General features: G+C 41.7%; 1 protein-coding gene across 2 annotated transcripts in view; it reads right to left on the reverse strand.

The window, feature by feature from the left end:
- The window catches only part of MORC2 (MORC family CW-type zinc finger 2), a 60473-nt gene that overhangs the window by 26713 nt on the left and 10368 nt on the right, over positions 1 to 23392 (reverse strand). For both annotated transcript variants that reach the window (XM_044674325.1, XM_044674316.1), the window contains exons 2-4: positions 22179 to 22232; positions 13450 to 13484; positions 401 to 469 (exon numbers count right to left, since the gene is read on the reverse strand). In XM_044674325.1, coding sequence (XP_044530260.1) covers positions 401 to 469; positions 13450 to 13484; positions 22179 to 22232 — 158 coding nt within the window. The remainder of the gene's footprint in view (positions 1 to 400; positions 470 to 13449; positions 13485 to 22178; positions 22233 to 23392) is intronic.

Below are 23392 nucleotides of genomic sequence, written 5' to 3' on the forward strand. Positions count from 1 at the left end.
TAATCTTGTATCTGATCTGTGTGTCCTAGTTTATGCATTAAAAAACATGATTTTGAGAGCAGTTTCATAGGCACCACCAGACTGTTGAAGTTAAGAACCCCAGGGCTTTAGAAGCAAGGGCTGGGGGGCAGCTACAGAGCACCAGGCCTAAAATTAGGAGATCTGGGTTCAAATCTGCCTTCATATGCTTCCTTACTATGTAACCTTGGACAAGTCACTTAACTCCAATTGCACTACTCTTCTGTCTTAATATGAGATGCCTAATATAGATTCTAAGATAAGGGTTTAAACAAAAGAGATGATTGCTGCTCTATTCCCAACTGGACTCCTGAATCCCATGGGAGCAGGGTTTTGTGAAAGGGTTATCCCTTTCCCAGCACCCCTGCCCCAAAACACTTACTTGGATCCATTCCTGCGCCATCATCCAGAAAACAGAGCATGAAGCCTCCCTGGAGGTTCTCCCGGTGCTCTGTGAAGAAGCATCAGAAGATAGTCAGTAGTCAGTGGGTGGCAATGTGAGGGAACAAACCAAGCTGCAAGTCCCAACAGCCCCAGAGGTTCACAGGAGCCCTTACCAGGATTCCTAACCTTTTTTCAGTCTAGGCAACGTTTCATTGACCTTGATGTCACAGACTCAGAGCCAAGAGAAGGAACCTCAGAGGGAATCTGATCCAGTCTACCCCCACCCCCAGAAACTTGAACGGTCTCTGCAACTGAGGTTCTGCAAGAAGACCTCTCATAATGCCACTCTGAATTAGCTCTCATCAGGACCTTCTTCCTGGCACCAGGCAGAAATCAGGTCGGTGGCAACTTCAAACCACAGGTCCAATCTTTCTTCCACTTCTCCTTGAAATGCCTCCCCATGTCTGAGGCCAATGACTCCCTGAATTTGGCAAGTCTTCCCCTTTCCAGACTAAAGAGCATGTGTTTCTTCCAGCTGTTCCTGGTATGATAGGGTTTCTACTTCCTTATAATCTGGCTGGGTTCAAAAGTTGGCTTTGCTACCTCCTGGCTGGAAGATGGGGATGTCCTGGAATATGTATGCATGTGCAAAGTCACAGAGACCTCCTCCTAGAGCTCCTATGTCCTCCCTGTCCTCCACGTATCATGAGGAAACTCATACCTAGTCCAAGCCGGACTAGAACTCATACCCATGCTCCCAACTGATCTCATAACAGGTTCCAGGAGTCCATGGGCTGCTTTTGGAAGGCTAGGGGGCAGAGAGGAGTAGCTGGAAAATTCCTGAGAAATCCAAGTCAGATGCAATATTGGGGAAGCAAGATAAGAAAGGCCCCAAATTTCTTTCCAAAAGCAGTGTACTATTGAGAAAAAAAATACTTGAGGCCCAAAGTAAGCCACAGAGTCACAGACTTAGAGGTAAGAACTTTAGAGATGATGAGCCTTACTGTATGCCTTCTCTAGAGGAGTGATGATGGTGGGAGCAAGGGCTGCCGGGTTAGGGGGTGTGGATGAGAGTCAGCGGGATCCTAGAGGGCAGTACAACAATAGGCCAGCCCCTTTACAAGGAGAAGCATTGGGGGTTAGGGCAAAGAGCTCCTAGCCCAGTCCTAAGGGGTAATCAAACGAACATTTCCCCAGAGGGCTTGTTAATACAGTCCAGTCATGAGATTCTATACATCATTCCTTACTCATAATACCTTATCTCCAGTCTCCATGCCTTTGCACTCTGGCTGTGCTCGATGACTAGAACATTCCCCCCATCTCTCCTCCGCCTCTTAGAATCTTTGGTTTCCTTTGAAACTCAGCTTGAATACTTTCTCCTACAGGGGGCCCTTCCCTGTCCCCCAGCTGTGATGGTCTTTCTTCTCTAAAGGGCCCTTCCATCTACTCAAAGTATCTAGTAAGGATACTTATTTCTATGGCTATCTCCCCACAAAGTGATGAGCTCCTAAAAGCAGAGACCTTTTTCTTTGTGTCTAATGTTCAGCACAGTGCTAGGTATAGAGTGCATATACAAATGCTTTACAATTGTATTAAATGATTGCCCATTCATCTATAAATGGGCTGCCTTGCTTTCCATGAAAAGTTCCATGGCTTCTGTGGGTTTGGGTGATTTCCCTATGGGCCTGGTAGGAGGGCAGTGTGTGGCTGAAGGCCCAAGGCCATAAGCCTGGGAAGATGGGCATCTCAAATGTACACAACAGGATTCATATTTCAGGTCTGAGCATGACCTCTTTGCCACAGGCACTCGCTTTACTGGCCTTGATCCCAGAATCCTATCCTGTTCTCAATACTCTCCCAACATAGCCATGAAGGGCTTCCTCTGGGTCTTATTGGTTCTACAAATGTCCCCCATCTGTAACCTTCTACTTTTGTCATGTATCCAGCCAGTCTCTTCTTCTGGACATTGATTTCTTTAATGAGATCCTTCATCTTGCTTCTTGAGTCCTAGTCATTCTTGAAAATGTGGTGCAGCCTGCTCATACCCACTATGAGCCCCCCAGCACCATTCTGCTCTCCTCTAAGACTGTATTTGTCCATTTGTGAACTTAGGGCATTGCTAGGACAACTTTTGGGTTGAAAAGTAGGTTCTTTGTGCTGAAAGCCATTTAGGATGATTAAAAGCACCACCCAATTCTCCAAACATAAACCAACCCACTCTGGTCATTCAACTGCTCATCAATCTATACAACAGAAACTGTTACACGTTTAATTTTTCTCATGTGAATTGTTAAATTACTTTTGAATACTTCTGGACCTCAGAGAGGAAGTGCTAAGGGGCTTTAAGGGGCTTTATCTAACCAGCATACTGTCATCCATGATCATAAACATCTGAACAGGCTGTCCTAATTCTAGAGAATCTCTCTTCTCCCTAGATCTGATACAAGGCATCCTCCATGACAGTGGTGAATGAACATCTTTGGTTGGCAGAAACCTTTGCATTGTTTCTCAGATGAGATTAATCCTAGAAAATTGTCCAGTTAGCTTTGAAGTTCCATTTAAGGAACTTTACCCAATTTCAACAGATGCATGAAAGACTCCTTAGTGAGAGGGTCAGTGGAATGGGAGTTTTTAGAGACAGAAGATCCCAGGTTCAAATCTGGCCTCAGATACTTCCTAGTTATATTAAGTTACTTAACCCACACTGCCTAGCCCTTACTGCTCTTCTGCCTAAAGAACCAAAACACAGTATTGATTTGAAGATAGAAGATATGGGTTTAAAAAAAAAAAAAGAGCTCCTTGGTAAAGACATTTAAGGGTCTACCATGGCAAATATCTTTTTAAACTTAATTTTGGTCATCAACAATCACATACAATAGGGATGCTACATTCTTTCTACTTTCTGATCAATTGTAAAAATAGAAATTTATAATTGTTATAGGGAAGTGTTAGTAAAAACCTTCCAGTTTCCTTACATTTCCATCAAGGAATGCCTCAAAATGCTATTTAGATTGTTATCACCCTGATTTCATAAAGAAAAGAAAAACACACCAGTTGTAGTTATTGATATCCTCTTAGTGGCCTTTTGGGGTATGACTTGTACATAATTTCTTCCACTCTATCAGCTTTCCCCAACTGAACTGCCCTATAAAGCAGTCCCTCCAAGCCATGAGTACAAGCGTTGACTCCTTGACTGATGGTCTGGTCCAGCTGTATTTCCCAATGTCTTTTCAAGAATGCTAGTTCTTCAAGGCCTGAGGTACTCCATCCCCCAAGAACATTCACACATCTGTTCCATTATGCTGTCTTCCTACTAGTTTCACCCAGGAGAGACTCTACCCTTGGGGTGAAGGGGCACAGCTAGGTCCCTCACCAACTTCTCTCTACCCTTGTGTTTGCTTCCAAAGCTTCTGCATTTATACTTCTTGGAATCTATTCCAGTGTCTTATAATGAGCTTGAATTCTAAACCAACATTGTCTTTATTGCACTCTATTTCAGCTTGGCAAATGTCTATTGGCTATCTAATTCTGGGCTCTCTCATTCTCTTCATTGTTAGCAGGGTCCTTATCTGCCTTCTTCTAGTTTCCAACTTTCAACATCAACAGCACAGTTGAATGGAAGTTCAAATGAAATGATTTACATCTGAGCTTTTCTTCTATCTTGTGCTCATTCCTCAAGGCTCTGACTGCACACAGATGGCTAGTTCTAATATGACTTGGTCATGTTCCACCCACTGGGAGACAGTCAATTCCATTTTGGGGGGCAGTATTAATTGGTCCATTATGACTCTTTTCTAAACAGAAGGCCACGTAATAGCAGAAAGAAACTGCTCCTTCCGAGCAGAGATAGGAGACCAGAGGAAAAGAACACTGCATGGACTATCCACTATAGTCCCAATAAGGGTGGTTTTGGCTGAACTTCAAGTACAGTGGAATTTGGAGGCCAATAACCTGGACTCAGATGCTGGCTCTGCTATTTACTATCTGTGCCAACTGTTAAGAGTTTTTATTAATTTCTCCTTTTTATATTTAAGAGAAAAAGGAGCAATAATAGTTTTCAGTAAGAGACCCCCTGCTATGCCACTTGGCAGTTGGTGACAGTTAGAAGGGTGTGGCTTAGTATGGTTTTTAAGTTGCAGACCTTTGGAAGGGCTTTTGTCTCTGGGTCTCCTGGGGAGAAGTTGTGCTGCTAGCAATCTCTCTGGTTGGAAACAGAGAACTGAATTAAGGCCTTAATAGCTTTATTGACTATCAATTAACTTGGCTACGTAGATAAGGTAGATAGATAGAGGTTATATTATCAGATAGAGAGAGTAGGGAGAGTAAACAAGGGCTTCAGCCTAGCAGAAGATACTACCCTCTAAGGCAGAGAGATGTAGGGTTTTCTAGAAAAATTTAGTTAGGATTGTAATCTTGGGTATAGTTATAATCTATTATAAGATTACTTTCACTTTCCTCCTTCCTATTTCCTATCCATATTTCCTAACAATAAACTAAGTGTTTTGTGTTTAATAAACTGCGCACTGGCTTTTGACCAAACTCCTGTTCTCCCCCACCCCCAATTTAACCCTTCACAGCCTGGTGAGCCAGGTAGGAGTCTGATTAATCTATTGGTCTTCTGTTCTTTCCAATATTAGGAAAAGGATAGGAGTGTAACCATGGTGTTCAATATCATGGTATGGATAGTGAAGGAGGTAGTGCCTCATTACCTCAAAGAACTCCTAATATCTAGGACTTTCACTGAAATTTTACATCTCACAGTTTTGGATGGTCTCTGGTTAATACTGCTTATGGGAGTATTTGTTCTGTCAGGATTGTTTCTAAGATACTCTCTATATCAAGTATTTAGTTTAATTCTTACTAAGAAAAACAACTAAGAGATCAATGAGACTAAAGTTGCATATCTTGAGGATTTGCATCTCTAAACTGACTAATAGGATTGCCCACCAAACTGAAACTATCTCCAAAGTTGAAGATAGTATCTCTCAAATGACTAAACCTAAAAAGCAACAAAATGAAACTATCTCTAAAGTTGCTCAACTTGAAGATAGTATCTTCCAAATGACTAAAACTATTACACAACAAAATAAAACTATCTCTGAACAAAAAGAAATTATTGCTCAGTCTACTAAACCTGCCTATTTCTACTCTCTCTCCTCTATTTCTAATTCTCCTATTAAAGCACCAAAAATTAAAAGCCAAAAGAAAGAAAATACAAAACCTAACTTATTCCCTTTAAGAGAAGTACCATCTTTTAATCCTAAGACACAATTAGTAACTATTAGACACCACAAACCATTTACCGACCCCTCAGGATATGGAGGAATTTAAGTGTAGCATTCCTTCTTTTGAGGAGGAGCCCATAGTGGTTATAAAAAAAGCTTGAAACAATATGCAGGCAATTTGATCCAATCTGGATTGATTTTGAATTCTCTTCTAGATGAGTTACTAACTGAAAGGGAAAAGGATAAAAATATTAAGCTTACCAATGAGGAGCTTACCAATGAGGAGGAGGGTGCAATTCTCTGGCTAGAGGTTGTCCCTCATTGGGACTTTTAACAATCTCCATGACTATGTGATATTATGTTGAGCTAGGGAAGCAATACTTATTGCAGTGAGAGCTTGTTTAGATAGACCCGGTATCTGGACAAAATTTGAAAAGCTTAAGCAGGAAATAAGAGAAACTCCTTCACAGTTCATGGACAAACTTATAGAACTGTGAGGAAGATACACAGACATGACTTAACAAGAGAAAGAGACATTAGACGACTGAGAAGACAGTTTGTAACAAACTATTGCAAAGTAGTCAAGGACTATTTTAAAACCTGTTGTCCTAACTAGATGAATATGGACCTTGATGAATTAAGGAGAGTGGCAGTTCAAGTTTATAATGGGCATGAAATGAAAGATGCCGATGATAGTGATTTAGTGGATGCGTTAAGAAAGGAGGTAAAAGCACTAAAGGGAAAAATTGAAAGGCTTGATAAAGGTGATACTAATTTGGGGTTAGCTATTGCTCCTGTGTGAGAATATACAACCCAAAGAGAATATACAAACTACAGGCCAATGTGCTACTTGTGTGGGAAAAGTGGACACCTGATGATAAATTGCAGATGCTTGGGGGCAGCTGGGTGGCTTGAGAGCCAGGCTCAGAGACAAGAGGACCTGGGTTCAAATCTGATCTAAGACACTTCCTAGCTGTTTGACTCTGGGCAAGTCACTTAACCTCCATTACCTAGCCCTTACCACTCTTCTGCCTTGGAACCAATACACAGTATTAATTCCAAGACAAAAGGTAAGGGTTTTTTAAAAAATAAAAATAAATTGCAGATGCTGGTATCAAATATTCAGCAATTTTAGAAATAATGGTGGGAACTTTAAGAATAACTATTCTAGAAGCAATAACTTCTAGAAATAACAACAACAGAACAATTTCCAAAATAGCAATTTTGGAAATTATGGGAATAATATAAACAGTAACCAAACTGAGGCAAATGACTTGTTACAATATAACCACAATGGGGCATATCCACATAATAGCCAAACTAACTCCTCAATGAGACGAATCTCAGAGAGGTGCACATGTTCCTTTATAATGGTTTGTCATGGGAGAAAGGATTCTGGAATCAAATAGTGAAACATTTGATTTTCCAGACCTAAATATAATTTCAACAGTTACCCTAGGTCCATTCTTCCCTAGATAGCTATGAACCACATTGAAACATGGTTCTTTGCTCCAAATGATGTAAAAAATGTTAATGTTATTAATGTTTGTATTTAACATTAATATCCAAAATTTTATTTTATGGTCTAGGAACTACAGGTGAAATGTAAAGACTCTTACAGGTGATACAACTTTCAGTGGACAGAAACAACTTGGCTGGCCTAGGAAGGTCCATTCCAGATACCTGCCATTGAAAATGATTAGTTGCATACATCAAGAATGAGACTACAAGTACAAATGGACACAGGTTTTAAGGACATTGAAATCCAAGAAGAAGACTACAAATGGGTAATATTTACAAGAACACTGGATTACTACAAGGACTACTACAAATGGACATCATTTTAAGGATACTGAACTTTGCGGGTAAATAAAGGTTTCTTGTATATAATGGTTTGAAATGGAATGTAATGAGTAAATATATAATTTATGTTATGTTATTTTATTATATTATAGGATTTATTAGTTCTATGTAGAAAAATTATAATACTTTTATAGAATTATAAAAAAGTTATATACTTTTATAGGAAAAAGTTAAAAGTAACTAAATGATAAGTAAATGGTAAAGTGTTATAACTGCTGGTCAAGATCCTCCTTGAGGGGGATATATTAGATGTAGAATATATTGGAATACATATTAGATGTATAAATTGCATATATAAGGTAAATATTAGATGTATATTAATTGCATATATATATGGTTCTTATAGTTAGAGGTATATAATGTGTATATAAGGGTCTTCTTTTTCTTGTTTAATTTTTTTGTATGTATAGTAATTATAAGGTGTATGTGAATTAATATCTTTAGGTTCTTATTTAGGTAAAGTATAAGAATAGGTTTTATTTATGTAGAGTATAATATGAATTTTGTGATTGTAATTTCTATAATTTTAAATATTTGGAATTATAGATATTTGAGACTTGCATGTTGCAAGAATTATTATTTTTTTAAATTTCTCTCTTTACTTCTCCCTGTATATAAATATAGAGTATAAGATAGTTTTATTTGAAAGATTCATTGAAGAGACAAGTCTCCTAATGGATCTTGGGGGGGATGTTAAGAGTTTTTATTAATTTCTCCTTTTTATATTTAAGAGAAAAAGGAGCAATAATAGTTTTCAGTAAGAGACCCCCTGTTGTGCAGTTTGGCAGTTAGAGACCCCCTGCTATGCCACTTGACAGTTGGTGACAGTTAGAAGGGTGTGGCTTAGTATGGTTTTTAAGTTGCAGACCGTTGGAAGGGCTTTTGTCTCTGGGTCTCCTGGGGAGAAGTGCTGCTAGCAATCTCTCTGGTTGGAAACAGAACTGAATTAAGGCCTTAATAGCTTTATTGACTATCAATTAACTTGGCTACGTAGATAAGGTAGATAGAGGTTATATTATCAGATAGAGAGAGTAGGGAAAGTAAACAAGGGCTTCAGCCTAGCAGAAGATACTACCCTCTGAGTCAGAGAGATATGTAGGGTTTTCTAGAAAAATTTAGTTAGGACTGGAATCTTGGGTATAGTTATAATCTATTATAAGATTACTTTCACTTTCCTCCTTCCTATTTCCTATCCATATTTCCTAATAATAAACTAAGTGTTTTGTGTTTAATGAACTGCGCACTGGGCTTTTGACCAAGCTCCTGCCCCCCAAAATTTAACCCTTCACACAACTTAGACAAGTCAACCTTTCTTGGGTTCAGTTTCTCATCTGTAAAATGATAGACTCCAAAGTCCCTACAAATTCTAAATCTATGCCCTTATAAACTGTGTTCCCTTGTTGCAAAGGCAGCTTCATTTCTAGAGACTAGAGAGTGGAGAAAAGAAAAGGGAGGACAGTATATGGATAAATAAAAGATATAAAAACAATGTTTGGATGTGGAAGGTGTTTCCTCATTAGTTTCTGGATGTTATCACCATTTACAATTTCCACCAATCAAGCTCCAAGTTTTCTGAAGCATTCTTTTTCTTTATATATCATGTTCTGGCTCTAATCCTTTGCTTCAGTTCATACACATCTCCATCTCCATTTCTATCAGTGGCTCTACTACTTGGCTTTTAATGCCACGAATCACCAGGAACATCATGACTCTGAGCTGGGTACTCCCCGATTCTTCTTGCTTTTCAGCTTCCTTTTCCCCTCATAAGTTTGGGAGCTCCTTGAGAACAGGCAGGGACTGTCTTTTGACTCTTTTTATATCTCTAGCAATGCGCTTCTTTAGCATATGGTAGTTGTTTCATAAAATGTTTCTTGAATTAATGAATTCAACATCTCTCTCCAAGCCCAAACAGGATCTGGTAAGTTGGGTACAAGAGAAAAAGCCAAACTGGCAAACCAGAGTCCAAGCTGGAACTTTAGAGGAACAGGAAGCTGGACCAGTCTTCCACCTGAGGCTCTCATGACCAACACAAGATGCTCGCTCTCTAGCCTGAAGTCTTCTCATATTTCTGAATGTGTCACATTTGCTACCTATTATGGCACTATGATATTCTATTACATTCGGATCAGTCAATGAGCTTTTTTTAAGCCCTTACTACATACAAAAGGGACTGTGCCAGGCCCTGGGATACCAAAAATGCCCACATCATAGTTCCTGCCCTCCAGGAACTCACATCTTCTTCATAGAAGGAACAACGTACAAATAGCCACAGGCATATGAGCTATATGTTGCATTCTTAGGCAGTAATCTCAGAGAAAGGAACTCAAAGTGAGATGGGGGATGGGAAACACCATACTAGGCTTTTCCTATGTTCTGGGCACTGTGCTAAGTGCTGGGAATACAAATAAAAGCAGAAAGAAAGAATAACGGTGCTCCCATTCCATTGAGGGAAAACAACACATAAGCACTGTGGGCTGGGGTGTGGGGAGTTAGGTAGCTCAGTGGAAGGAGTCAGGCCTAGAGATGGGAAGTTCTGGGTTCAAATCTGGTTTTAGACACATCCTAGCTATGTGATCCTAGACAAGTCACTTAACCTCCATTGCCTAACCCTTACTGCTCTTTTGCCTTGGAACCAATACACAGTATTGATTCTAAGAAAGGATGGGTTAAAAGAAAAAAAAAAGCAGCTGCTGGAAAAGATGGGGGAACAGAAATAGTGGCTAGCAAAGGAGTCTGACAGAGAAAGGGATGAGGGCTGACCTGGCTACCCTCTTCCATGGAGGTCCTAGAGGAACTATCCATTTAGGAGAAGGAGACCACAAGTACAAAGCCCTTTCCAAAGGAGGAATTCTATGGCCAAGATGAGTTTCCACAGAGGGAAAACCAAGTCTGGAGAGTTAGTGGAGACTGCAAAGGACTCTGCAAAGTGAGATTTCAATTTAGGTTTGAAGGAAGCCCAGAAGAGGGCATTTTGGGTAGGGGGCAGTTGTCCATTTCCCAATGGATAAGCACCCTCCATTTCCAGTGCTTTGCTATCACAAGGGCTATTACAGATATTCTTGAATACATGGATCCTTTATTTGCCCCTTATTTCCTTGGGATATATGCCTTGCAGTATCATTGGGTCAAAGGGCATATACATTAGAATGACTTTTTGTATACAATTCCATATTGCTTTCCAGAAGGCTTGAACCAATTCAGTTCCATCACCATTGCATTCGTGTGCCTATTCTCCCACACCCTCTCCAAAAATTGTCATTTTTTTCTGATCATCTTTACCAAAAGATTCAAGTAGAATTTCAAAAGAGACACCAAGTAAGGTAATTTTTTAAAACCACTTTAAATATTAGGGGTGTGTGTGTGTGTGTGTGTGTGTGTGTGTGTGTGTGTGTGTGTGTGTNCACAACAACTTGTGTGTGTGTGTGTGTGTGTGTGTGTGTGTGTGTGTGTGTGTGTGTACACACAACTGTACATACTCTTATGTTCTTTTTTAAGTATAGAAATATGTTCATGATGATTAGGTTCATAACAAAAAAGAACTTAAGAGAAACAAAAAGGCCACACTAAAATGGTCTTTACGATCAGCAGGTGTGAAGGTACCAAGCAATCTCCAAGACCTTCTCTTAATTATTGAACAGTTTTGGGCATCTCCTCCATATTAAAGTGACCAAGTAGCCAAATATCTGGCCCCGATTTGGAGGACCCTGTCAAGATCTCACCTCTATCTTCATCTTCTCTACCAAAAGTAGGTACATAAGCTGAACCGTTACTGCTGGGGTGGCTCATGCTTCTGCCTACCTGGGGCATGCCAACATAAGATAACCCAGTGCTCCAACAAGTGATGTTTTTTGTTGCCTTTGGGCACAGGATGATACCAACTCTGCCATTTCTTTTGGATCTCAATGGGGAAGGAAATCATTCTCCCACTAAGCTAGAGCTTTTTGGAAGAGTCTTCTGGGTTTAATAATTTAAAAAAAAAATCAATCACATGATTTGCCTACTTCAATGGGTAAGTAAAGGAGAGAATTTGGATCTCAAAATGCAAAAAAAAATTTAAGAATGTTAAAAAGAAATAATTTTTCAAAAAGAAAGAGCATCATGGTCACACAATTCTTTCAATACTAAATTAATGGACAAAGACCATAGTCATATACTAAGTTAATGGCCAAAGACTATAGGATCATGGATTTGGAGCTGGGACCTTAGAAGGCCATCTACCTCAACCTCTCTCATTCTTCAGAAAAGGAAACTGAGGCACAGAGAGTTTGTGAAGTGACTTGCCTAAGACCAGTAGAGATGGGGCTAAAATCCAGGTCCCCTGGAGAAATGAAGGGGCCTTGACTAATGGTCACTCCCACAGGTCCTTCCCAATAAATGCTTTGGGATTCCATAGCTCCTTTTTTCACAACTGAGATCACCAGTGGATTACTGTGATCTGGCAACAACTTTGCTCAATGCCCCAGGGTTCTGGCAAACAATCTTTCAAGTGGTAACAATGCTCAACAACTTCCCTTTTCTTGATTTTGTCTTCTGAAACAAACAAAATGGGGCTCCTTTCTCCATATGGCCAGAGCTATTTTTTGTTTTAAGGAGTCAAACAGAGCAACTGCCCAAGTGTAGGGCATGTCTCCTTTGATGAAGGCTGGAAAAAGGGGGAGATTCATCACCATGACAGAAAAAGAACTAGATAGTTCCAAAACTGATTGTTGGTAATTGTCACAAGAGAGCTTCTATTTACAGGATGCACCTCATCCCCCAGAGCACAAGGTCCTGAGGCAGATTGCTTTGTAAGTCAATGTTCAATTTTCAGTTCTCAATGACAATGAACTTCTTGGAATAGCTGTCACTTATAGACTGTGTTAGGTAAAACCCTTTTCATGTACTGTCTTACTTGATCATGAAGAAGACCCTGTTTGTTGGGCAGATGTTGTTATCCTCAATTCACAGAGAAGGTCTAAAGAGGTAACTTTGCTATTATCACAGAGCTAGGGTTAGAGGCAGCATTTCAGTCTTAGAGACTCCCAAGCCCAACATCCTCCATTACACCATAATGCCTCTTCCCATAGGACCAGTTCAGCCAACAACATGGGCCCCAGGAAAAATGTAAAAAGCTGACTTTCTCTGCTCCTTGTCCAACTTTTCGAGACTTAAATGACAAAGCAGAAAAGTATTGGAAGAAAGATAAGTAATCAATGAGGCCAATGGTAAGTTAAGGACCCCGAGATCCCTCATCAGGGGGAAAATACTGCAAAAAAGCAGAGCCAACAAAATCTGGCAAATAGGAGACATACTGTGGGGCTTAACCTTCTATAAGGCAAGAGAGCTAATTCCCCACCTGCCAGAGGAGAGACGGTGCTGGTCAACTACCTGCTTTCCCACACTTAGGGGATGAACCAAGGAGCCAGCCAGCTGGCCATAAGCCTCTGCAGACCACCAGAGTAGCACAAAGACAAATAAGACACTGAGAGGCTGTCCTAATAAGGACTTTCCCTGCTTGTTCTGTCATGTCCTGCTCATCTGAGTCCTCAGTCTTTCTTCCCTTGTAGATTAGCTGGTTCTGCCTTGATCCCTCTCATTTCTCTTCATCTCTTAGGACTATTTGCATGATCTTTGGACCCCTTGTGTCACTCTGCAGTATTTGATGTATTACTTAACCATGGAGGCTGCCTCATTGTCTGCCATTTGAACTTCAATTTTTTATAAAGTTCATCTAATTCAACTGCCTCATTTTACAGATAGGTCCCAAGGGCTGTGGAGATGTTAAATGACTTGCCCATCGCCACACAAATAGTAACTGGCAGTGTCTACTGGAACCCAGGTCCCAGGTCTCTTCAATCCAATGCTTTTTCCAAGGCAACATGAATTCTAGCCAACTGTTCCTTTTCCTACCCACTCCTGCTTTAGGCCCAGCAATGACTACAGAAGAAGTGGGTCCTAGATGACTGAAAGTCTGACTTACCTGCATAAATGTCTATTCTGGTGGCATCAGCATCTCTAAAAGAGAGAGAGAGAGAAAGAAAGAGAGAGAGAGAAAGACAATCAGTATCTAAAGTAGGAGGACTCTGACGGGAGCATCAAGTGTTGGACCCCCTCGGCCCAGCTATTCTCATCTCCTCCCACCCTGCTGTCCTCCCAGATGCCCAGGTCTCCAAAAATTCAGCATTCTATTCTGCAAGGCATCTTCAACTCCAAAACTCATCCAGCGTATTTCCCACAATGGGCTGCAGGACATCATCATTCTCCCCTCCCCTGTAGAGCTGCATTTTATGTGTGACTCGGACTCTGAACCCCTTGTGGAGAGAAACCATCTTTGTTTCTTGGCGCACAGGAGGCACTTAATAAATGTTTGGGCACAGTGGATAGTGTTAGGCCCGGGGTGAGGAAGACTCATCTTCCTGCATTTGAATCTGGCCTCTGATACTTCCAAGCTGTGAATCTGGACAAGTCAGTTTCCTCAACTGTCAAATGAGCTGGAGAAGGAAACGGCAAACCACTCAAGGATCTTTGCCAAGAAACCCTCAAATGGGGTCATGAAGTCAAATATGATGGAAACAAATGAACAAAAAAGAAGGAATATTTACTTATCCTGACTCTTATGGGGGATGGTCAGTTATAAGGACTACAAATGCACATGGTGCCAAGATCTTAAGCCTGACTACACCAGGCAGCAAATGATTTTCCCTTCCTCTGGGGTACCTGGGCTCCCAGTTGAGGGATAAGACAGTGAGGCACACTGAGGCCCAGATACATCCCCCAAATTGCTTCATAGTGGGAATATCTGCATGATGAGTAAGAAGCTTTCTTTGTGTATCACTCAATGATTCATCCATGAGCTTTGGATTTGCAGCCTCGCTTTTGTAAATTAGAAAGCATAATGTATTATTAGTCCTACTTGGCTTATCATTGAGACACTGGCCAGAGGAACATCACGCTGGACCTGGAAGAGCCCTTAAGGGGAGGTCCCCGAGTCCAAGCTCTCATCTGGCCCCAGAGAAAGTGTGAGAGCAGGGAGGGGAATCCAAGCGATGGCCTCAGGCTCCAGCTCCCCTGCTTTCCCCCACTCATCTATTAAATCTTCTCCTGACTTATAGAGAATTCTGTCACTAGGGTTAATGGAAAAGCAGGTCACATGGAGAGTACTCAGCAGTCAGCAATAACACTCAGAGCTCATCTCATTTTCCCCTGACCTTGAAATGCAGATGTATTGCCTCCAAGGACATCCATTTAACAACCTTTCAAGCCTGAGCTCAATTCACAGAATTCAATCATCAGGGTAGCCATCCAAAGAGGGCCTGTCTCCAAACAGGTTCTCTCTCTGAAGGATAAAATTGCACTTTAAAGCTGAGGGGACTGTATAGGTCATTAACCTCCAAACACCTTCATTATACAAATGGGAAGCTCATCAACACATCTGGGCTAAAAAAAAAAAATCAAATCAAATCAAATCAACTTCAGGAATCCAAAGAGAGAGAAACCTGACTAAACAGCAATTTATGTGAAAAATACTTTTAAAAAAATGAATTCAAGTCAACCACGACTCAGCTTCTAAAAGGCTGATACTATCACAGGGAACATGAAAGGAAATATTTGACACAGGACAAGTGTCAGAACTACCACCATCTGTGGGGGTGACTCCCACTGCCTTCAGTTTGGGGCATCCCTAGCAAGAGAACAGGCTCAGAAGACTGGGAAGACCCCAAGGGACCCAAAAATGACACTCTAGGAGGAAGAGCTGAAAGAACTAGAGAGAGGTGTCACCTGAAAGGTGACCTGAACATTCTTGTCAAATCCCTGGAGAGCTGACCTAAGGGAAGAAACTAGTCCTCAAGAGTGAGCAGCAGGACTACCTCCATAGAGAAGGGGCTTTGGGAGATGCTGAGGCCCCCACCCCATCTGGGGTTATTTAAGCTGAGGTTCCATGACCTTAGGCCGCAATGTTGCAAAGAGGATTTTAATAGGGGATGGGAGATGGAGCTAGTTCTCCAATGGCCGCTTCAATTCCCATCATTATGGAATCAGAGATCCAGAGTCAGAAGAAACCTTCGATTCCATCTAGTCCATAAATACTGAGCATCTACCACATGCCAGGCACTCACTGTGAGAAGCCCTGGGGATGCAGAAAGGTCAAAGATAGCCCTGCCTTGAGAATCTCCCAGACCAATGGCAAAGATAATATTCTAACAACAAAGAAGGAGCCAGAGAGAGCAGGGGGAAGAACTAAGGAAACGAAAGGAGAAAGGATTCACAAGGCTTCCTGCAGAAGGAAGACAGTAGAGGGAATATTTCAAGCCCAGAGAAATCAGTGAAAACCCCTGGATTTGGCAGATGGAAGTGGAGGGCTAAAACACCTAAGGCTGGGAGGGAAGAGCTAGATGGCAATAGGGAGCTACTGGCATTTAGTGAGGAGGGGCTGAGGGCACATGGTCAGCCCAAGCTTTAGGCAAGTCATGGGGCATGGACTGGTGTGGGGAGAACCTTGGAGGCAGGCAGAGCCACCAGCAGGTCAGTGTAATGGTTCAGAAGGGAGGTAATGAGGGTCAGCACAGGTGATCACAGTATCAGAGAAAGAGGAGCAGAGGTGAGAGATGTTTACAAGGTTTTTTTTTTGTTTTGTTTTGTTTTTAAACCCTTGTACTTCTGTGTATTGTCTCATAGGTGGAAGAGTGGTAAGGGTGGGCAATGGGGGTCAAGTCTTGCCCAGGGTCACACAGCTGGGAAGTGGCTGAGGCCGGATTTGAACCCAGGACCTCCCGTCTCTAGGCCTGACTCTCACTCCACTGAGCTACCCAGCTGCCCCCTGTTTACAAGGTTTTGACACCAGATGGGTATAGAAAATGAGACTAAGGAAATGGTCAGGCAATAAACATTTATGAAGCACCTCCTGGGTGCCAGGCACTGTGCTAAGTGCTGGCAATACCGAAACAAAAAAGAAAGACGGGCCCTGCCCTTGGAGAGCTTACGATCTAATGGAAAAAGAAGGTGGAAAGGGGTAAGAGTACCAAAAGGTATCGAGGTTTGTGGAGTCTATCACTGAACAGGGCAGTTGGAGGGAAATGATGTTAGTGGATGGGAGGTTTAGGGAGGAGCATTCAAGATGACTCCATCTCCATGATGACAGGAGGCAGGATGTTTTGTGGAAAAGAAGCAGCCAGGACACAGGGAAAGACTGAAAATAAATAAGCAAAAAGGAATGATAGAGGGACAATGTGAGATTGAAACAGGATTGCTCATGTTTGAGGGATGGAAGATAAGGAGAGGAGAGTCAGTTTATGGGAAATGGTCTCAGCTTTTCCCAGAAAAATATGAGGTTCTCACCTGAGAGGGTGAGAAGAGAAGGGGAGAAAAGCATTGTAAGAGCCACTTTAGAGTGGGAGAGTGAGATGAGAGGAGGTAAAGTAGGACTGCCTAGAAGTAAGCACCTAACTTTCCAGAGTAGGCAACAACTTAAAGCATGGGCTACTAAAATTCCTTTATTGACCAATGTAAGGGTATTGTAGAGTGCATTCCATCCAGGGCTAACCATGCTGGGAGACTATCCATACTGTCCCATAAATATTCAACTCCTGAGAGTCTTTTGGCCTTCCTGAAGTTGCCTGGATATCAATGGAGCACAAGGATCATCCTTCATTTTTTCTCCATCTCACTGCCCAACCAGCTCACCTTTTCTGGTTGTTTTGAGGTGCATTAGACCACTTCTGCTGGTTAAGTTTTCATTGGTAACAGGCTGCCACCTTTTCATGCCCACTATGCACTTCTCCACTGCTCTTTTGGTGACCTTCAACTCAAATTCTTTGGAGGCTGTGGGCAAAGACCTAGCCATATGGCATTTTCACTGGAATATTGTTGGGCGTCATTAAGAGACCACTGCCCAAAGGTGCTCTCTTTTTGTTGTTCAATCATTTTTTAAGTCCTGCTTGACTCTTCATGACCCTCTTTGGGTCTCAATAATTGAATCAAGATACTGGAGTGGTTGGCCATTTCTTTCTCAAGATTGAGAGGAACTGAGGCAAACAAGATTAAGTGACTTGGGGAGTGGATGGGGGTCCACAGCTAGTAAATGTCTGAGGTCAGATTTAAACTCGGATCTTCCTCACTACAGGCCCTTTACTCCATCCACAATGCCACCTAGCTGCTTCCTAGTCATAACTAAACCTAATCCACCATCCAGCTACAGTGTCTGTCTGAACCAGCCAAACAGCAATCTGGACAATGGACATTCTTTATCCAACTGGTTGTTCCTGTGTAGTTAGGTGAAGTCTTTTGAATGCTCCATGCATCTCATTTAGTAGGTGTTGCAGCTTTCTAGGGCTGACTCTCATCACTGGACAGACTAACTCAGATTCTTAGTCCCCTCTACTTGGAGAAGCGGGAAACTCTTCTTGAAGCCTTGGAACTTTCCCTTCTCCATCAAAAGCTCTGCTTAGTTTCTACTCCATGTTTTGGGTGGTTCCCCCACCAGCTTCTCAGCTTCTTTTTGTGCACTGTCATCCCCTCCCCCCATTAGACTATAACCATCTTTTTTCCTTATCTGCACTAAGCAGGGTCTGGCACATGGTAGGGGCTCAATAAATGTTTACATGTCTGCCTGTCAATGGGGTCTCATGGAACCCTCCCTTTTGACTATGGCTGGAGCATCCTCTCAACAGTGGTCAAACATCTTGCCTCTTAGGATTCATTAGCTGTGAACCATATAAAGCCATTTCTCTTAGATCTTTCAGAGAATCTCCTCTAACTCTGGTGCATATGTGGGACACATCTTGTTGGATGGAGGAAAGCTTTACAGGACATTTTGCTCCACTGCAGAAGTTTTTCTTTTCTTTTTTAAATTTTTAAACCCTTAACTTCTGTGTATTGACTTATAGGTGGAAGAGTGGTAAGGGTAGGCAATGGGGGTCAAGTGACTTGCCCAGGGTCACACAGCTGGGAAGTGTCTGAGGCCGGATTTGAACCCAGGACCTCCCGTCTCTAGGCCTGGCTCTCAATCCACTGAGCTACCCAGCTGCCCTTCCACTGCAGAAATTTTTAACCTGAGATCTAGGAAGTTTTTTTCCTCATCTTTTCATAAGTAGATTTCAATGGGTTTCCTTTAGAAATTCTATGTGTCTTCTGTATTTAAAGACATGATTCTGTAAAAAGGGAAAATGGAAAGGATTATGGTTGGACTGGATATTTAAAGTTTGGTCGCCAGGAATCGATCACTCAATTCCAAAATAAAAGACCCAAGTCAGGATGACTTTTATGGTTGTTTATTTAAAATTAGGAAGGTTGAAGGTAGGGAAAGTGAGAGAGAGAAACTCTGCCCTGGACTGAAGGCCCAAATCAGGTAGGGCTTCAGAGGCCCCAGCAGAGGAGGCACAGAGGTTAATTAAACAAGGCTTCTGGCCACAAGGCCTTCTCTAAGATGAGAGGCCTCTTTGAGGATAGGGCCTCCAGAGATACCAAGGAAGAGAGAGAGTCAGCCTAACTTACCCACGTGACAATTCAAAGGAAAGCAGTCTGAGGTCTCACTGGAGCTCCTCCAATGCCAAGTTCAAAAGGCAAAAGCCCCTCTCTCACAGGAAGTTACCATCATATTTAAAAGATAGCAGTTTATGTCTCTTCCTGCATCCACCTCCTGTTTCACGTGGACAAATGGCAGCCTCAACCTTGTTTTGGACTGCCCAGGGAGCAGTCACTTGTCTTTTGATTTGTCACTTACTATCACATGTGAGTCACAGACCTTCCCCCTCCCCACTTAATTCTAAGTTGGGTGGGGTGACATTATTCCTGGTGGCTAAAGTCTAAAGAATGAATGAGGGTGAGCTAATTCCATTTACACAATTCTCAGAATAAGTTCATGGGCTTTGCCAAATTGCCAAAGGAGTCTATGTCACAAAGATTTAAGAGCTACTGAAATCTTTTTTTCTTTTTCTAACACTGAGCATAGTGGAATCATTTTGTCTCTCCACCTTTTGGTCAACTGTATGACTGTAAAGATGAGGTATGCCATAGAATATGATTTGTGAAAGCCTTCTTATTCCGAGCTCGTGCCTTCATAAAGACCGATTTTGGTAACAAGATTGAACAATCCTGGACAGATGACGAAACCCATCTCTCTGTTCTCCCAATAGAGTCAGGGGCTAGATATGTGAGTGGTTTCACTTTTTTTTTTCCTTATGAGAATGAGGGAAGTATTATGGGAAGTTAACTGAGGCACAGAAACAGAAGACCTCAATAAAAACAACAAGTCAAAAAGAGGCCTTGCATGCAGTCTCAGGACAAGGGAGATTAGTCTCAAAAAATTTATAGCGATGGCATGTGGACTGATTAGTGTTTTTTTAAATTGCTTTATTGTAGGCAATAAGGTCCACAATTCCACCTCCTTTCAGTTATCTTGAAAGCTGGTACCTAAGCATTCCTGACTCTTGCCATGTTCTTTGTCTAGGCCTGTGATGGTGAAACCGTTGGCATGCGTGCCAGAGGGGGCTGCTCCTCTCCCTCTCTCCTGAGGACAATGTTCACATGGCACACCCCTCTGTTCAGCACCCCAATTCAAGCACTTCTTCCCTCTGTCTGGGGTAATGCAGGGGGCTCAAAGGCAACTTGAAGGTACAGTTTAGGCACATGATCTCTAAGAGGTTTGCCCACAGTGGTCTAGGCCATCTTTGTTTTCAGTTTGTAATTCCTCATTCAGCACTGTAGTATCAAGATAAAAGGGAGTGGATCCACATTCATGATGATAAAGGGATATCATGGAAATCTTGCATTTTTTTAAACATATTCATTTCTTTCCTTTCAACTTCACCCTTAAAACCCTGTAAAGGATGCAGGGTAGTTGGCTCTCTCACAAAGCAACTTTCTGCTAGTTACATTAAATTTCTTGATTCCTACATAAAGGACATCCAGATGGAAAAGTCTAACAGGTGGTAGGACTGAGTGGGAGCTCAGAAAAATATCAAGGCTGGATTCCAGAGATGAGAGTCTTGAGGAGAGAGGATACTCGAGTGTGTGGAACATTAGATCATCAAGCCAAAGAGAAAGATAGCATTATGGAATAGTCAAAGGTGAAGGGAAAGAATTCAGAAGAGAATCAAGGAAAGGAGACTGAAAAGTATTTAGGCAGATATACTGGCAGAGAACCAATAGAGAAGAGTGACATAAAAATCTAAAGAAAAGAAAACAACCAGGAGGAAGGGATAGTCAAAACAAGATCAAAAGCACCATAAAGGCCAAGAAGGATGGGGTCTGAGAAAAAGCCACAGGCTACACTGGTAAATGCATAGAGGGCAGCAGCAGCTGAGTAGTAAACTCAATGACAGATATCAGAGGGTTAAGAAGTGAAGGAAGAAGAGCAATTAGGTAGCTTAGCGGATGGCAAGTGCAGCCTAGAGTTGGGAGGATCTGGGATCAAATTTGACCTCGGATACTTCCTATCTGAGTGACCCTGGGCAAGTTATTTAACTCCAGTTGCCTAGCCCTCACCACTCTTTTGCCTTAGAAAGTCGATACTTAGTATTGATTATAAGATGGAAGGTAAGGGTTTTTTAAAAAGCAAAAGAAGAGAAGCAGTCAAAAAATTCAAGTTTGATTTTCTTCTCTAAAAATTATAGGGGAAAAATACCTTCTAGGGAATGCCTAGGGTTAGCATGCATCTACTTTAAAACTAGAATTCCTCAAGTTAGGATCAAGGTTTATATAAAAAGTAAAACAGAAACTTTCTTGATAATTGACAAGAAATGGGGAAATAAGAAAGGAACTGTAATACTTGAGGACCTGATGATTGGGACATGTAGCCTGATGAGAGGCGTTCCTTTGGCAGATACCTGTTAAATGTACACTTTATTTTCTGGAAATTGAGAGAGAAAAATCCCAGAAAATTCTAACATGTGAGATTTCAGGAGAGGTGTTCATTTTGACTTGACACTGAGTTGGAGAACCACCGAGAACCACGTTTTCCACATAAATTGCTGTTAAGACAGATCTTCCATTTACTGTGTACTCCAAACCAAAGTATGGAGTCTCTAGTCAATCAGAGGGCAGGATGAGAAAATGGGTTCAAAGAGGATGGGAAAAGAGCTCTGCAGGAGTTAACTGTGGTAACAGAAAAGCAGAGTCAGGGGAGACCCTCCACCTCAAAGCCTAAATTTTGTCTTTGTCTCAGCTCTCAAGTGTCAATGCAAACTCCATACCTAAAAATAAGGCATTTCAAGATCCCCAAAGTGTATTTACTCTATTTCCTAGGGCAAGAAAAAGGATTCATACATTATGAACAAATTTTCAACAAGGATTAAAAAGAAAAGGTACTTCTGGTCAAAGCCTCACTGGCCAGAGCCATCACATCTTCTTGAAGATTTTGGCTAATGAAAATGTTTCTGTTATCGCTAGGAGGGATAAACCATTAGCAACACTGTACCATTTACAAGTATCTCTACCATCAACTGTCTCCATCCCATTGACCTAAGCTCTCCAGCCTTCATTAGTAATTAGTGCTAGTGAACAAATATTTGGTTTTTAAAAGGTTTGTAATCCACATGTGTATGTGGTCTCACTCAATTAAGTGGACAAGTAATTATCCTTCAGAGTATAACCAAAAATAGAACTCCCACTCACCTTGCTTTGGAGGGCAAAGGTCAGGAAGTTAGTAAACACACAATCAAAACACAAAAGCCTTCCATCCAAAGAGGACACTTAAGTCCAAGGGACACATACCTGGCATTGTCTACGAGCTCAGCAAGGGCCCCAAACAGGAACTCATGGGTAGTTCTGAAAGATAAAAGGCAAGAGCCAGTGAGGTCATCAAGACATCAAAATATGGCAGCTAACAAAAGTATCATCAGAAATCAGAAAATCACATAAGTTACTATGGGAAGCTGTTGTCAACTTATGATAGAAACATCCCCATTAAATGGTGCCATGAGGTGTCCTGCTCTCCCTCCAACTAGCCACATCTCTTGTACTTCTAATTTACTGAGTTCCATCTATCTGAATTGATTAGTGCTACCTAGCATCATGGAACCTCAGTATTGGTAAAGACCTTAGTGGACATGAAAAAATAGCCCCTAAAATACACTTGAGAAGGGGAGGCGTACTTTTACTCACATTTCTACCCATGCTCTACTCTGGTACTCTACTTTGTAGTGGGGAAAGCCCCAGATTTGGAGAGAAGCCCTGGGAGAGAATCCTCTCAACCACATCCCCAATATGGTCATTCCAGCTTCACTTGAGGACATTTAGTGACACTCCACTTTGCAAGAGCTCTGGTCCTAAGAGCTATTTCCTGACATCTAGCCCAAATCTGCCTCTTTCAAAATGGCCACTCCTGCACTCTGCTTTCTCTGAAGCCAAGCAAAACAAATCTGACCCTTCTTCCATAGGAAAGCCCTTCAAAGAGTACTTAAAGGCAGTTCTCACATCCCTCCAAGTCTTCTTTTTCTGAGAGTAAGCAAATCAGCCTCAGTTCCTTCAACCAATCTATATACAACACGATCTCAAGGCCTTCTACTACCCTGCCTTTCTAGGGACACTGTCCAACTCATCAAAGGCTTTCTTAAAACACAGCAATCAAAATGGACACAACAGTCTAGCTAGGTGGTGCAACTAGGACTGAGTACAATGGAAACATTACTACCCGTACCAATTAGGTATGAATGAAATCTTCAGATCTCATGAGCATCCTTGGCTGACACACCACACTTTGGACTCATTGGCAGTCCACTAAGATCTCCAATCTTTTTGAAAGAAACAAAACAACTAGCTATATTTCCTCCATCTTATACTTATGAAGCTGATTTCTTGAATCAAAATTCAGGATGTCATTGTTATTCCTTTGAATTCTAATCTAGTTAGATCTGATTCAAGATTCTAACCTTTTCAAGATCTTTTGGGCCCCTGAAATCCAGGTTTTCCCTGATGGCTTTGAATCA

The sequence above is a fragment of the Gracilinanus agilis genome, chromosome 1 (assembly GCF_016433145.1).
Source record: "Gracilinanus agilis isolate LMUSP501 chromosome 1, AgileGrace, whole genome shotgun sequence".
In the NCBI taxonomy this organism is placed as follows: domain Eukaryota; kingdom Metazoa; phylum Chordata; class Mammalia; order Didelphimorphia; family Didelphidae; genus Gracilinanus; species Gracilinanus agilis.